General features: G+C 42.7%; 1 protein-coding gene across 4 annotated transcripts in view; it reads left to right on the top strand.

Moving 5' to 3' along the window:
* The window catches only part of LOC6532237, a 111,199-nt gene that overhangs the window by 17,913 nt on the left and 76,592 nt on the right, over nucleotides 1-16,694 (top strand). For all 4 annotated transcript variants that reach the window (XM_039373633.1, XM_015193773.2, XM_039373634.2 and 1 more), the window contains exons 2-3: nucleotides 9,804-9,915; nucleotides 15,836-16,678. In XM_039373633.1, coding sequence (XP_039229567.1) covers nucleotides 16,136-16,678 — 543 coding nt within the window. In that variant the 5' untranslated portion in view covers nucleotides 9,804-9,915; nucleotides 15,836-16,135. The remainder of the gene's footprint in view (nucleotides 1-9,803; nucleotides 9,916-15,835; nucleotides 16,679-16,694) is intronic.

Genomic DNA, 16,694 nt, shown 5'->3' with positions numbered 1-16,694 from the left:
AAAATTAGAAGAAAATAAAATTTTATGTTGTAAACACAGTTCGATTGGAAATTTAATTACGAACTCAACGAGCTATGACATTCTGTATTCGGAGCACTATTTCGAATGCTGTGGTTAAAATACTGATATTTATAGTCGCAAAAAACAAAAAATCGATTTTTGACAAAATTTCAATATTTACGATTGGTATTTTCGGTATAACTTGGCTAAAAATGGTCAGAAACTTAAAAGAATTACATTTTTGTACTCCTAATTACCAATACTAACTAAGCAAATCACTTTTTGACCGACTCTATTAAATTAATTTTTGGCCATTTTTTCGCATTTTTTGTAAGGGGTAACATCATCAAAAATTGCAAAAAATGTGAAAAAAAATTTTATTTTTTTTGGAAAACACAGTTTGATTAGAAATTTAATTACGAACTCAACAAGGTATGACATTCCTTATTTGGAGCAATATTTCGAATGTTACGATCAAAATACTGATATTTATAATCGCAAAAACACAGAAATTCGATCAACAATAAACAGTATTTTCCATTTACCATGGCAATAAATGGCGAGCATTTTCATGTTTATACATCAACCAACGGCCGTTGAAGTGGGCAAAGGGAAAACCATTCATGTTTTATTCAAGTTGCGGCAAACAAGTGCATGCAAAGCCAAAATCAATAAAAATTAGTCGACACTCTCTGACAATGCATTTTATTTTCCAAGGAGGCGGGCAGAGACTTTTGCCAGCTGTCAGCTCATGACATTCAGACATTGATATGAAAAGGAGAAGGGACGCGACCAATGACTCTGACTTTGCTTTAATGCATTTTCCAGGAAGGAATACACCAGTTCACCAAAACACCAACACACCAATACACCAATCAGTGGTGCTAAGCGTCATATGAAACCATTCAAGTTTTCCCATGCGCAGCAAAACTTGCGAGTGGTGGTGATGGGTGATGGGTATCCTGTTTGCATATTCAAACAAAATTGATTAAACCTTGCCTGCAATCCCTTTCTCCCAAGATTTGTTTATTTTGTGCAAGAAACAAAGTGATTAAAAGGCAGTTACTTTTTCCTAATCCCAAAGACTAACTGTTTTATGTCCATAGCTAAATGCGAAATGCAAAGTTTTCGAAGTAATTAGCTGAGTTCAGAAGGTCTTATTGATTGGACTGTCGATCGCTTGCGATGGTAATCGGCAGCCATGTTAATCATTTGTCAGTGGTCTGGCTGAGGGTCTGCCATCGCATCGAAACAATCAGTTAAATTAATTAAAATTGCCTTACAGTAGCGGCAGCTACATCAGCAATCACAACTAGCAACCTGCAACCTGCAACCAGCAACTAGCAGCAGTCGCAGCATCACGTCATGTCGCTTAAAAACGTCATTAACATCAGCATTAACCTAACCTCCTCAAACAACGGCGGACTTTTCACCTTGGAGTTTGAGCCCCAGACGGCGACTGCAATTTTCCAAACGAGACAGAAATCAACTCATTAAAGCCGCCCGTCCGCAGAGAGAGTCCACTGGAATGGAAATGGAAATGAAAACGAAAACCAAAAACAAAAACAAAACCAAAACGCCAGACTCGCGGAAAAGAGCAGGTGGGAGTTGCAGTTTGCATTCGGAATCAGACTAGTTGATGGCGTAAAAGTCGGGGCCAAAAATCAATGCGGGTGTTTGGCTCTGTCTCCTCCGTCTCCTCTGAGGCAACATTCACTTGTCGCCGGCGTGGAAACAGAAGCAGCATGCGATGTGGCAAGCTGCAAGTTGCAACTGCACCAACGGGGGAGGATGCAGTGGGCGGTCTGGCGATGGCTACTGTCACTGGACCGCGGACAGCGGTCGTCTCCTTGTCCTGTCCGCCTTGAAAAAACAAATGCGAGATTTGAAATGAAATTTATCACATGTAATTTCGCAGCCAAAAGAAAGCCCACACACATCAGCTTTTGGCGCCAGTTTATGAAAAGTGCCATAAAAGTGTCACAAAAATATTAACATGAAGCATGCAAAACCATTTAACTTTGACCAACTTTGACCTTTCTGGAAAAGATTGTGTTTCCAAACGGAGACGCCTTTTCAAAGCAATGTCAATAACTCATATTATGCTAATCAATATTACTCATCCTTTGAAGACCACCTATTTAGGTGAGAAGGAAAAGTTAATTAAACAATAAATAAAACATACAGATTTAGGCTAATGGAAAACTGAAGAAAGCCAGGAGAAAACCTCGTACTTCAAGCTCTTTGCATACGCACAATTTGACTTACTTTTCCTGCAGATTTTTGTCGCTTTTCCCTCCGCCAGCTTGAGCTTCTTGGTGATTCTCTAATTTTCACCTGCCATCTTCGCATCTCCTCCTCTGGGGCCACGAATTTCACCCATCAGGCCAAAAACTCTTGACAAATTAATAAAACAACTTGTCAAGTGGCTTTCCGCACAGGAACGGAACCTGCGGCTACTCACTCACATTTTTGGTGGTGCAGATTGGCGGTGGTTTGTGCTTTTTCCTTGGTCCGGTGATCTTGCTGCTGGTGGTTACTGGTGATCTTTTGCAAATTGCATTCTTAATGGAGACTGTCGAGCCCCGGGGCCGAAAAGCGAGATGCAAATGACTTGGGCGTTGGATTTGGGAAACGGCATTGGGAGAGTTGTTTGCTCAGCGCCATGTCACATTTTCATAATCTTTCTTGGGCGGGGAAACTTAGCAGGGAATGTGTGTTGCTTAACAAAGAGGGAATTACTTGTAAATGGAATGCAAAGTGAACAATTCATTTGAGAGTTTCACCAGTTTTCTAGTAAAAAGCGCTTGCAAACGCTTTCCACCGCATCATCCAATTTATTTTGTACATTTTACTTCGTACAAGTGTCATTAAGTGCAATTTGAAATACTTTCAATCGAATGCCGCCCTCGCATGCCAAACGGTTTGCTGTTCAATTTCGCTGCGGTTGTCTGATTTATGACTATTTAATTACCATTGGGAGGCAAAGAAACAAAAAACCAAAAATGCAAAATTAACAATGCAAATTGCACGAAGAGCTAAAAGAGACACTGTCCGAGGCGCCACCTGGCGGCAGGTCGTTGAACGTTGGTGCGCCGATTGCAAAATGCAAAACCGCCAATAAAAGGGGTTTAATTTTTTCCGTAATTATAAAAGGTCTCTTTCAGCACGCCGTCCTCGCTGGTGCTTTGGAAATGTGTTAAATTTTCGCTCACATTCGTATTTACAGTATTTATGGGCGGGCCACGCCCACCGCTGCGGCCAGACACAAGTGCTGCTAATTAAAATTCAACGTCTGCCCACCACCACCTTTAACCGGCTAATTTTAGGGGGTACGAAACATACGAGACACATACAAGAAACATACAAACATCAGTGCCATCGAAAAACAACAATAGCAACAGCAACAGAGCTGCAAAACAAAAGTCGCCGCCGCCGGCTTCTTTTTCGTGTTTTCGTTTTTTAAACTTGGCTCAAACACGCGATGGCCGCGAACTTCGCAGAATGCACTGTACACAGAGTTTAAGATACCCTTCTTAGAGGCTTTACTCGTTTCAAAATAAGGGCATTGTATAGTTTATTTTAAAGATAAAACAAAATCTTTGAACCAATAAGTAACACTCAATGAAAACCTTTTGTAGATCACTCAAAATTGTTCCCATTTGAGCTTAACCTTAAGTATGAAACACACGCTGTTTGGCAGTGTAAAAGTTCACATAGTTCGCATGTCAGAGATCCATAAAAAGGAGAGTTCACAAACGAAACCTTAATTCTAGATGGCGGGGGTCTTTGCCCAACATTGACATTCAGGAAGGACATACACACGTGAGCAGAGCCTTGAATGGAAGTGGAGTATAGTATATTTGTGCAGCTGTTGAGCAGGAAGAAGTTTTCTGTGGGGGTGGGACACACACCCAACCACCTGACCCAGATGCAGTTCATTTGAAGCGATTTCACCGCACTAATCACGTGAACTCCATCTCAAGTTCGGGCTGTGACTCAAAAGGTAACCTTAACCCCCATGATTAAGCGTTGAGAGTTACACTTTCGGCCATTGGTTTCACCCAATGTGAAAGTGGCGAGTGCGATATGGAAAAGCAAAGCACACACAATGCGAACTCCTAGTTCGAGTATCTAGTATCTGCTAGATGCATTTATGAAATGCACTTTTCGGGGCTTTTGGTTTCTTTCTTCTCTGTTCAATAGTTCGGCGGGCACGTACACACTTTTCCCAGCCTTGAGATCAGACAATGAGATCTACTGAGGAGGGAGGAGAGTGGCGGGGGTATTTGGTAAGACACATGAGGCGGCGACGTCGGCGGCCGTTGCATGTCATTTTCTGACGCTATCTCAATAATTCATACGCAATTGTATTGAACAATAAATTAATCACACGAACGAGCCGAAACAAACGACTGCAGTCGCAGTCGCAGTCGCGGCAACCAAAGCAAACCAGCCACACAAAACACACATGACTCTTTTGGCTTCCAACTCTGGAGTCCCGAAACAAACGACTCCGTGATAAACGTCATAAACCATGAGCTAAGTGAGTTCGCCAGGAGGTGGGTTCGTGACACGCGGGAAGGAAGTGGAGGAAATCATAAGCAAGCTTAACAATAAATGTTACATTTAAAACGGTTTAAATATCATCTTGGGTTCAGTAAGAAGGAGTTGATATCCAATTTCACTCACGCTGCCATCGCTCGGCGAAAAACGGTTGCACAGATGCACATTTGGAAAAATGCATAAATATTTATACCAAACACGATCCGCCTGAAATGTCGGTGGAAATTAAAAGAGCAATTTTCCAATTGAATAAAGACGACGAAAAATGGCTTGCGAGGAGCAGCAGCAGTTAGGAGCAACTAAGTAAGAGCAGCCAGGAGCTGGAGCTGGCGAGGTGGCCGCCAAAGGAAGCAAAGATCAAACAAAGATCGAACGTGTTTTGGGTGCAAAAGTCAATTAATCATTAGAGGAAAACCAAGCGAAACAACAAAAGCCGATTCCATGTTGCATGTCTCTCTGTTTTGATGAGGCACAGGAAGTCCAATGTTCGATTGCCAATGCCCGCCGAAGTAAAAGTCCCGAGCTGTGACAATGGCAGAGTTTTATTTTGTGCAATTAACGAACATTTTCCAGATGCCGGCCACACGCTTTGGATACGGCTTTTCCAGCTCCAGCTCCAGCTCCAACTCCAGCTCCAGCTGCGACTCCTGTGATCCTCGCCAGATTCCTACAAGTATTCCAATTTCAATTTGGGACCTGGCGTCCATGTCGTTCGTTGTGAACTTGTTTCTGCATACTTTTTGTTTGCAGTGTGTTGATGCCTTTTTAATTGCTTTGTTTCTGTTTTCCCCTCTTTATAAGCCACTATATCTAGGGTGTCCCCGCCTATCGAGTCATATGTACAGATACTGAATACTCGTATGAAGTCTGACTTGCTTCAGTTGAGGCAGTCACTCAGTTAGTCTGTCAAACGAGCGGCCACTCATATCGGCTGGTTTTTCATATGCGAGCGAGGACTTTACATAATCGACACCAGGCGACCTAAAAACAAAGGAAAACTTGATATTGAGCAATTCTCGTTGGCCAATTAAAAGCAAATTGGGGCAGCATAAAAAATTACAAGATTGGGCTCGTATGGCAGGGCTAAGTTGCGAACAGTTTTGTGGATGATTTGTATAAGTAATTTAAGCAAACAAAGCAACTTATTAATCTGTCAAAAGGGGTGTAATTATGGAAACCATTAGTGCTTAATACAGAAGTTACTTCGTGAGGGGTAAGGAATCTTTCCGTATCTGACATAAGCAGTTCCCAGCCAATCAATTAAGCACATTAAGCACTACGAGTGAAGATCAGATTTATGGTCTCAACTTGACATTATCTTGAACTCATCCACAGCTGCCATTTAGTTGTCACTGATCTATCGCTGACATCTTGGCCCATTTGATGTTATCTCTTGAGGAATGATCTCTGCAACTTGTCGTTTGCTGATCGCATAAACGCTGCCATCGAGCAATTGTGCTCGCAAGTGGAAGATCACTTTGATTCCATTAACCCCAAACCAAAAGCAGTCACAACGAACGCAAATAAGAGCACCTGAAGATCACCAGTTCGCTGTGAACCTTTCACACTTTCAATCAAAATGGAAATGGAAATGGAAGTGGAAAACGAAAGTGAACCGCACCAAACCGAAGTGGATACAAATCGAGACTCTAATTGTTGGACTGTCTTCCTCGGTTTATGGCTTGTCACAGCTGGACGCGGGCTTAATTGAGTTGCGAATAAAATGGAGCTGTAAACATATCAATTATCCAGCCGACCTGCCGCTGAACGAGGCATTCGTTTTGGCCCAATTATCGCCAGTCGGACACCAAACTACCATATAGATGTGCACATGTGTCTCTTACGCACGCCACATATTACCCATTACCCATTACCAATTGCCCACTCTGCCGCGGTTTTCCACTCTTCCCCGATTTTCCACTTCGACTGCGATTATTTCGCCTGCTTGCTCTCGTTTCCTCTGTTTACCTGCTGCAACTGCAGTTGCAACTGCAATGGCAAAAGTTCGTTTGCAAGATTTATCGCCAGGCGGTTCGCAGCAGCGCCATCTCCTTCCCTCATTACGACGCCGATTCTCACTTTTTCTTTCTTCGCCGAGCTCCCAACTTGTGGCTGGCATTTTATCAAAATCGAATCTATGGCATTTCATTCCAGTCTCTGTGCTGCCCCGCATACTGAAACCGAGTGCCGAGTGCCGAGTTCCAGCCCACACATCCCCAGCAAGTTGGGGACACTTTTGCTGGCCACACATGGGGGTATATCGACTACTTGAATAGAGGTGGATCATATTTTATTATGATTTGATTCTTTTCTCTCTCTCTATATATAATTTATATCTTATTATTTTGTACATATGATTTACTTTTCCAAACAATACTCTTATCTTGTAGGCAGGGTGTAGGAAAGTGAGCCTGAATTCGAGCTTAGATCCGATTTTATTCGACTGTGTTTGGCTGCTTTCGTCGTGTGTTTCCACTTTCGAGCTGCAGTAGCAGAGTTTGTCATTGTTTTGCGGCCATTGAGAGGAGCCGTCGCAGTTGGAAGTCGCGTCATAGCTGAGGAAAGCATTTTATCTATGAGTTGTCAATGCTCAACTGCCAGGCATTGTTTTTACTGCTTGGCTGTCTCTCGATTTTGCTGCCTTTGCGCAGACGACTCCGAAAGTGAATCTCAAATATTTCTTGATGGCTATCGCGGCTGGAAAAGCGCCAAGGATGGTGTCTCGTTTGGGGCATGTGGATGTAGGTAGATGTGCAGATGTGGCTGGTGGCACCCATGTTCGATGCACGTCAACAGAATTTGCGAACAAGGTCATGGGAGCTGGCCAAAGGGGTAATGGGAGGGTTGGGAGGAGTATTGGGAATGGGGGGCCTGTCCATAACACATATCGTCGCCATCTCGCGGCTCATTTGGAGGAGATTTTCCATGGCCATAGTGCAAGAGGTTTGTTTTGCTTTGCCAACGCATTTCACTTTCTATTGCATTTCGAATGCATTTCTCCCTCTTTCTCACCCCTCCTCTTTCGCTTTCGTTTGAGTTTCGTTAATGAATCAAGGGGTTTTCGGCTTAAATCTTCATCGAGCTGGTTCTTTTCCCGTGAAACACACGAATTGAGATCTCTTTTAGCCGTCGAGAGTTCTGTGAAAGCTCTTGATGTCAGTTTAGTTTGTGTTTTGTTTTTGTTGGGGCAGCCGAAAATGTTGCATTTGCGTCTCACCTGACAGAATTTCCGTCTGTTCCGCATCTGAGTTTTGCACTCTTGGCTTGAATTTCGTTTTGGCGGCAAAAAAAAAATAAGCGAAACAAACAAAAGAGTTATGGGAGCGTTGGGTAAGTGGAGAATGTGCTGGGTGTTTGAATAAAAGGGGTTCTAGAATTACTCGCAGGAATGTGTATGAAACTGAATGGAAATGGAACTCACGACAGTACAGTTGCGCATAGGATCATTAGGTTACTGATACTGATATAGAGCACATGGAAAACGAATATAATAAAATATATAATCATAATCATAAATAATATTATGTTGTATTTTACAACCACCGCACTTAGGGCTCTAATCGCATCTGGCGTATGTCAGATACTCTTAGGAGCCACAAGAAAACTTCCATTTCCCACTGAACCAAAAACGGGGCATTGAGTTTCCATCCCAGTCGGGGGTACTCCCCCCCAAAAGCTGCCCCCCGAAAACCTCCTAACTCCGAGACCGACTTGGAAAGGGATCCAATTATCGCCTGGAGACGTTGTCGTCGTCGTCATTTGTGGCTTTGTTGTTGCTCTTGTCGACCGCTGACGATCGGCGTTTGTGCCCATTTCCGACTTTAGCGGCTTGACCACAGATGCACCCTGCTGCCCCCTTTCCCCAGCTCCTTTTTGTGTACTTTTTGTTTATTGTTTGTTCATTTTTTTATATTTTTTCTTCTGTGACTTTGTGTTGAGTAGTTTTACTTATTTTGGTTCGTGCAAATTTCGCTGAGTTTGCAGTTATTTGCTGCTGCTGCCGCTGTTGCTTTTTACAAATTGCCTGTAAATGATATTTTCACAACTCGCATCGATTGACTGGCTTACTGACCCCCCCTGCACCACCTCCCCCTCCAGCTCCTCCTGAAAAGCGAGAGAGTTCGTTGGGGTTAATGCGACCAATAAATTGTTGTTGCCGATTTCGGCTGTTGATGCTGGATGTTCGATGCTGGATGCTTTATGAGCCATATTTTGCCTCTCTGTTCCACTCGCGAGATATGAATTTTGGGTCGGGAATGCCGTTTTGGCCGTTGTCTTTGGGTCGCTGAGGCTAACGGCAAATGACGGGAAATATTGAAATTTCGCAGCGTAAAATTGTTTTCAATTTAATCGACATTGTTCAATTTTTCATGTCCAGCTCGTCGGGGAGTCGGCGTTTCCTCTCGTTTTCCGTTTCTGCAATTTGAGTGCAAATATAATTAATGATAATGAATTGTTATGCGAGACGCCCTCGGTCAAATCTGCACCGAAAACAAAACAGCAAAAAAAAAAAATGTCGTGAAGCGGTCGGAGTTTGTGGGAGTTTGCTGGCAAGTATCTGAGTCTTTTTATTTTGAGGGGTTTGCGGTGCAGCTGATTTATCACTGGAGACAGCTACGAGGTTGCGGCGGTGTCTGGCGAAAGGTTGCCATAAAAATGTTGGAGCAATAAAAGCTGAGACTCAGAAGTTGGAGCTGACAATACCCTTCTGTTGGAATAATACAAAACAATCAATAGAACTACTGTCTATCTTATAAATTATATAATCTTGCTGAATAGAATGTCAATCTGTTGATCTTTTCATTAGAGTTACGAAACAACCTGGAAAACAGCAGCAATTCTTCCACTTGTACAAACCATGGGACGTAAGTCGTAATAGTACAGTGAAGCTTTATGAGGTCGGAAACGAATTTCCAGCTGGCCATCGAATTTATGATGCCCCCTGCTAGGGTATCCAAATGTTGCCAGACAAATATTGGCGGGTAAGAGTTGCTGTTTTGTGTTTTGTGGCTCAGTTTCTGCGTTTGGCTTTCCATTATGCAATGTCTGTGCCAAGTGCTAATATCAAAAACATTGGTAAACAATTTTCCAATTTTCCTACGCTAGGCTATCTGGTTGTTGTTGTTGTATGTTGGCATTAGTCAAACTCCGTTTCCGCTCCATTCAAACATTTTCACATCGATTCGCTTGTTTGTTTTAACACGCGCTTATTTATCATCTCCTTTATCTCGTTTCAGCCGAAAGTGAATTGAATGGCATCGAATGGATTGGATGGATATGTGCTCGCCGCAAAGTCAGTGAATGAATTTCGACTTTCGCACAATTTGCGCGCTTTTCACACTCGATTATGTGAGTAATTGTCTGTTAATTAACTCTGCAATGGCTTTTTGGGAGAAAAATAGCTGTGTTTACAAGCGTTTCCATCCGTATCTCTCAATCTGTGGTTGCTCTGCTTCGTTATGGGTTAATTAAGAGAGATCATTGCGCTGCGAAATGGTTGCTATTAGGAAGTAGGCCAACTCCAAGTTCAAGGCAACGCTGCGTATGCGCAATAACGAATGTTCAGCTGGGAGGCTAAAGTCTATTGAAGTGTGAGGGCATCTCAACATACTTCTTTATATTTATAATAAGCAATATATTTTGAGTTACTTGCTATAATTCATACTAGAATGCACTATTTTTTCCCTGGCTAATTAGCTTCTCTGCACCACTTTGAAGTGCTTTTAAATTTATGTTTGCTGCTTTCCTGCACCACTTAACCCACTAATTTGCTAGCATATTGCCGGCTGATCGCCGTATTGGGGGTGTGACTGTGGCTTATTTACTGCCTCGCCACCTGCCATCTGTTGAAAGAGTGGCCGCCTGTTCGTTTGGTGGGTCAGTTGGTGGGTCATAAGAAACCACTTCTCCACGCCCCTGAAGGCGTGGTCAAATCGGGACTAGTTTCCCCAAATCCATTTTTTGTTGTTGTCTGGAGCTTTGATAGCTTTTTGCTGTGTGTCATGTGTAATGTGGTGGGGACCCCAAAAACGATCGCAGAACACACGGAAAACGTGTTCGAACCGCAAAAACAGACAAAACACAAAACATTTATCATTTATCATATGCCCAGGAATGTAGACAGGTGTTCGGGTTAGAGGGGGGGAAATGGGGTGTGGGGCATTGGGTGAAGTAAAAAATGTTTATGGCTTGTAGACAAATTTTTGTTAGCGACAACTTAAAAGCCGCAAACTGTCGAACGGCGCCAAAGTACTTTTTATACTCACAATGCACTCTACCGAGGCATAATTTTCTGAAAATATACGATAATTCGGATGGAAAGGGTGTTTACGAGGTGGCGATACAATGCGCTCATGTTAACCAAATTTGTCCCCACTTTCGGAGATACGATAACTTTCGGTCCACTTCTCTAATTGCTCTTGCGCCGAAAGTCCAAAGGAGTGCAACCAGCCAAAAGAGTTTCCTTTTGTTTTAACCCGGCCAAGTTGGTCCTCTGTCCGCTGTCTTTATTTCACAACCGTGTTCCACGTCGCCATGTGTCGCTCTACACTTGCAGTTGAGTTTATTGGTATTTTTTTTTGGCCCCCTTTTTGGAGGAGGACTTTTGACTTTTGCGGATCGTGGCAAAGGAACATGTCTTAAGGTTTCAGTAGAGAGTGAGCAAAACATTACTGTTTAATGTACAATACAAGCCAGATGAGTTTAGAAGTGTATAGTGAAGAAAGGAATCGTTATGGCTTGGTGCAAAACTATGGACAATAAAGAAGAAAGAAGACTTGGTAAGAGATGACCAAATACAGAAGACTAATAAAAGGAAACTACCAAAAAACTGTATATCAAAGAATTAGGATAGATTATGAAGAAACGAAACAAGTGATCTATAAATATAAACCTGCTTAGCTTAACTAAGACTGTATTTCGAAATGTGGTCACCAGATAAAACCCTTTTAAAACTAGATCAGTACCTACGATAGTTTAAGCTATCTTACCACCATCGCCGTATCTCATGTACTGGGCAATAAAAGTTTGTCAAAGCAAGACACGACCACAACAAATTAAACAATTCATTGTCTCGGAGGCCACAAAAACAAAAGTATGACTTTGTGGGCAGACCGCCTTAATTTAAAGTAGGTTGCACTGGACCACATATTGTGATTGTTTCTGCGGTTGCATGGTGGCTGCGCAAATGCCTTTGCCACGAAGTTGGTTTACAAGTCAATATGGTTATTGTTATTGTCGCCAGATTGCCAGCGATTTGGCCACTTGGCCAGCACTCACGTGTGCCAAAAGTGACGCTGCCTCCCCTCTTCAATCCTCAGAGTGTCCCTGCAGTTGACAATTCATTAGGTGCTACTGCGGCAACAGCTGCTGTTGCTGTTGCAGTTGCAGTTGCAGCTCTGTTGCTGCAGCAACTGTCTTTGGCGATTGGCAACTTATGGCAGGCTGGCTGCCTTTGGAGGAGGCCCCTCCAATCTTGGCTTTCGGCCTGGTCAACTCGGCTTGAATGGCCAAATCGGTGTACACAACGCTGGCAGTGCCAACGCGATTCTTAGAAGAATTCGCAGATAAGTCGCTTGGCTGCTGGCTCATATGAAATATAGCTGCAACGGCTGCAATATATAAACAATATTTTAATTACACTTTGGTCTGCGGAATGTCGATTCCATCGATTGTCCAATGCTGTGAACGACTTGGTGTCTGCCAGCGATTTCAGCTTTTGCAATTAGAGATGGTGTTTCTGATCGACTGTTATAAAGTTATTTAATTATATAAACACATAATTTCCTTTCCTGCCAGTGACACGCAGAATTTGCCAGTGATATTATATGGGTTAATTAATTGAAATAGTGTTGATGAATAAAAAATTCCCTTTAAATTGTTTGTGGTTTTGCGATACATATACCATCAAACACCACCTCTGTTAAAACGCTCTTACTCATGACTTCGCACTCAAAACCAGCTGATGACTAAATTATGGCCCAGTACGCGGACTGCCAAGACTTATTGTGGCCAACTATACGATTTTCGAGGTCTTATCTCGACTGGGGCCCCAGATAGTGATACTCGTATTAAATTGATTTCAATTCGGGCCACAAGAGTGTCGCGGAATTGCCTTATCAACTCTATCTTATCTTGGGGCACGAGTAAAGTTCATCGAAAAACTGGGCAATTAAAATAATTGGCTTCTCAATTGTTGGCACTTGATTTTCTTAGTTTGGTCACCGAGTTTTCCAGCGTGTGAATAAATAGCGATTAAGTGAGTGAACATCCGGTTTTCGGGGGTTCTCTGTTCTCATTTCTTTTGTAATGGACCAAATGTTTGGCAGATAAAGAGCAAAACGGAAGTGAGTGGAGTTCAAAGTAAGTGAAAATGAATTGAAAAGGTTGGGAACAAGAACAAAGAAAGTTTTGTTTGTGAGTTATCAATGCTTTTCTAAGTTTAAAAGTACTTTGGGTGTTCTTAAAAGAGGAAGTCATCAAAACATTTGCAGTTGCAGATTTATGAGCTGAGATACTCCAGTGGAAATCGAAAGTTATTCTTACCCAAAAGGATGGAATTCTAAGACCCCCCAAAGTAGATTCTATTGTCATCTCTCCCGGCATTTTAAAGCGTTGAACAATGAGCCCTGGCAGTTTTATGAGCTTCTCGAAAACTTCGTGTCTGGCATGGATAAAATGGAGGGAATGAGGGACCTTCGATGTGGAAGACCAAGACCCCTCCACTGAAACCACTCCCAGCAGTGCCATCCACATGTTTGTTGACTTCATTTTGGTTTCGTTGGCTTATTTTTACGCAAATATTTGTCTATTTTTAGCCCTCCCTTTGGCTGCCCCTTTACTGCGGCTCCTCTTTGTGCTTATTAATGGCCTCTGCTTTGGCTTCTTCTTCTGCTCTGGGGTCTCAGATCTCTGGGCTCTCAGGTCTCAGATCTCCGAGGTCTGTGGGCCTTGTGGCCAAACTTTATGTTCCACATGTTTTGGTCGGGCTTTTGACTTTGGCTTCGTTTCGCTTGAAGATCGGTTTTCTTTGGAACTTTTGTGCTATTACCGAATGTTTGCAGGTGTCTTATGCAAGAGTTCAACAGGTGGTTAAACAAAGTCAAGAAAAGATTCAAAGGGAAACTCTCCAGGGCAAAGTGAGTTATTATCTGAAAGTGTTAAATATTTAGTAGAGGCATAATGAGGGAATCAATTTGCATATTCGTGAAGCTTAAATCATGGCTTTATGTGCACTTTACAAAGATTTTAAATGCGTCGTTTGATTGTCAAAGACTCACTGATTGCTGATTCCAATTGGAAATAACAATGATAACTCGGAATTTGTGGCACTCATAAACTTAAATGAAATAGAAATTACGTGGAATGGCCTCTAACTTGTGCCATTTCCATGCGGAAGTTCGGCGCCAAACCTAAAGGCCTAAAACTTGAACAACGTAAACTGGAAATTCGCCATTTCCCAAACGAATAAGTTAAGTTGGCAAGGGGAGGAATTCGAATATCTGTTTCTACTTTTTCAACGCCTTTCGGCTGTTAGCCATTCGCAATTGCGAACTCCCATTTTGCATGCAGGCCGAGTGATAAAATTTGCATAAAATGGGAATCGTCAGACGAAAACGTCCCCTTTTTTACTTTCTGAGTCATAAAGCAAACGCTTGATTTTATGGCCAGCACGTTAAAGAGTAAAGGCCTCTGCCGCATTTATTACTCAATTATATAATTAATATGTCTGAGGCTTGCAAAAAGCCATAAGTATGGTTCGGAAAATAATGGTTCTTTGAAATGGATTTCAAAACAAGGTAACCTATGAACCTGCAGTGAAATGTACGCAATAACTTAAACTCTCACTTGAAATGTGTGGTAAACAAAATAGTAATTAGTAATACTAGTACTAGTAATTATTTGAATGTAATTAGTAAAGCCTGGTTTGGGCCTCTTTGTTAACATACTTATCTTGTAATTTTGGCGATCTTTCTGTTATTATAAAGATTATTCAGAAGTCGATCACTTAACTCCCGACTGCAGTCGTGTTATAAATGGGCTTAAACTTCAATTTACGTTGTTTTTTGCCCTTTTTTTAGCCAAAAGGCCTGGGAACTTTATTTACAGCTCTTAGCATTGATTTGTTTTTCGGGCCACACCCTCCTCCCTCAATTACAACCACATCCACCCACCTTTTGTGGCCGACTTTATTATTTTCCACATTTTTCCCCCTTTGGTATCCGGCGCTCAAGTGGCTAAATGAACGCTTGCAGGCCACTTTTGGTATTGAAATTGGAATTGGACAACTTGCAACTTGCACCGCCTTTTCGCCAACCAATTTGCATACGAATATGGCCCACAACTGTTTTTCGCGACAAATTTCGTATGAAAATTTGATTGCAGCGCGATTAGAATCGCGTTCGCGTTCATTGTTTTCCATTCCTCGCTGTGTTTATTCGGGAGTCGTTGACCAAAGCCAAAGCTCTGAAATTAAGTAATATTTTGCATACGTAATTACTATAATTTCCCCGCTTCCCGCCGCTATTACGTGGTTATAAAGTTAGTTATCCGCGGCTCACAGTTGCTTTTAATTGCCGTTTACTGTTTCGTTTTGTTTACTTTGGAGTGGGTGTGATGATATGTAATACGAGATATGAGGTTCTGATAGGGCCGCTGCACTCGGCTGAAGTTCTACGGGAGGTAATTATGCACAAGTCTAGGGAGATTGGAGGGTTTAAGATAGGCGGTTGTTTCATCACAGCAAGTGTGTTGCAACATCTGGTATACCAGAAAATGTCGGGTTAAATAGTGGGTCAAATGGGGAAACATGAAGTTTATCTGCTGTAAGTCCACAATATGTTTGATACACTATTAGTGCCCCTTTGAAAACTTCATTTTTTCCGGCTGAACGGCCAGTGGTCATTTAAATTCTTCATCAACGAAATGCACCTGCTAGCAACTAATGAGATCCGCCTGTTGCAGAAGATGCTGCAAAGAAATGGTGTAGGAAATGAATCCATATTAAGGAGAGACCCGGTACAATTCGCTTTCTGATTTTAATGGCTTGCCTATGGTAGTAATACCCATCATTAGTAGAAGCAAAATGAGAAACGAATAACTGCAGTGCTCTGCTCATTATGATGCCCCATGAGGTGGTCCCTCTCGTATCATAATCATAATAATAATCAACATAATGATCATTTCATCTCCGCCCTCCCATTTTCCACCTAATTCATACGATTTCCTTTCAAATAATGTGCAATTTCCCTGCTCTTTTCTTTCGTTTCAGTGGAATTGAATTAGATACGCAAACTAGCCGACATTTTATCAAAATAACGAAACAAGTATTTTGCATAAAAACGAACGGAAATCGAAAGGAACGCCCTGAAGGTCATTGCCAGGGAGCGGAACGGCGGCAACGGAACGGGAAACAATGGAAATAGGAGGAAGCCAGGCAGACATGCAAATATCGGGCGATTTTTGAGGGGTTCGATTAACATAACTCGCTCTCTAAATACCATATAGCAGCCATCCCCCCAAGCACAGCACACCCCCCATGGAAAATAAAGCCAAATAAGGTTGGAAAACAATGGAAGTGCAACAGAAAAGTGAAACGGGAAGAGGGGAAGGGGTAATCCCGAAACCAGAGAAAGAAGTAGCGTTGATAAGTAACCAAGAGACTGAAAAAGCGGCCATGATAAATGGTGGCACAGAAGGTTCGGCGCGGGATTCGGAGTCCCCAAGCGAAACCACCGCCACCACCCGAAATAAAGAACACACAACGAAACCCCTTAAATTGGATGGCATCTTCGCCATGCCAGCCACGCCCCCCAATAAGGGCGGCCTAACCACAAAATCGGCCAGCAGTAGCCGCAGCAGTTCGCTCAAGAAGCAGAGGCGCGGATCCAGAGGAGGTGCCACGTTGAATGCAGCAGGAAACGGGGATGGAGCTCCCAAGAGCAGCGCCCCTGGCGGTGGACAGCTGAACTATGGCAGCAACAGTGCTGGAAACGACCTTATGAAGCAATCGCAGTCCATGACGTCACTGCAGGCCTCGAATGAGGAGCAGCAGGAGAGTCGTGACGTCATCCAGGCCAAACTGCACCTGGAGCGTCCCTACAACAGCCTCAAGGTGAGTGATCCCAAAA

The sequence above is a fragment of the Drosophila yakuba genome, chromosome 3L, assembly GCF_016746365.2.
Source record: "Drosophila yakuba strain Tai18E2 chromosome 3L, Prin_Dyak_Tai18E2_2.1, whole genome shotgun sequence".
Lineage (NCBI taxonomy): Eukaryota > Metazoa > Arthropoda > Insecta > Diptera > Drosophilidae > Drosophila > Drosophila yakuba.
Note: the sequence above shows the minus strand (reverse complement) of the source record. Positions and strands in the feature narration are given on the sequence as shown.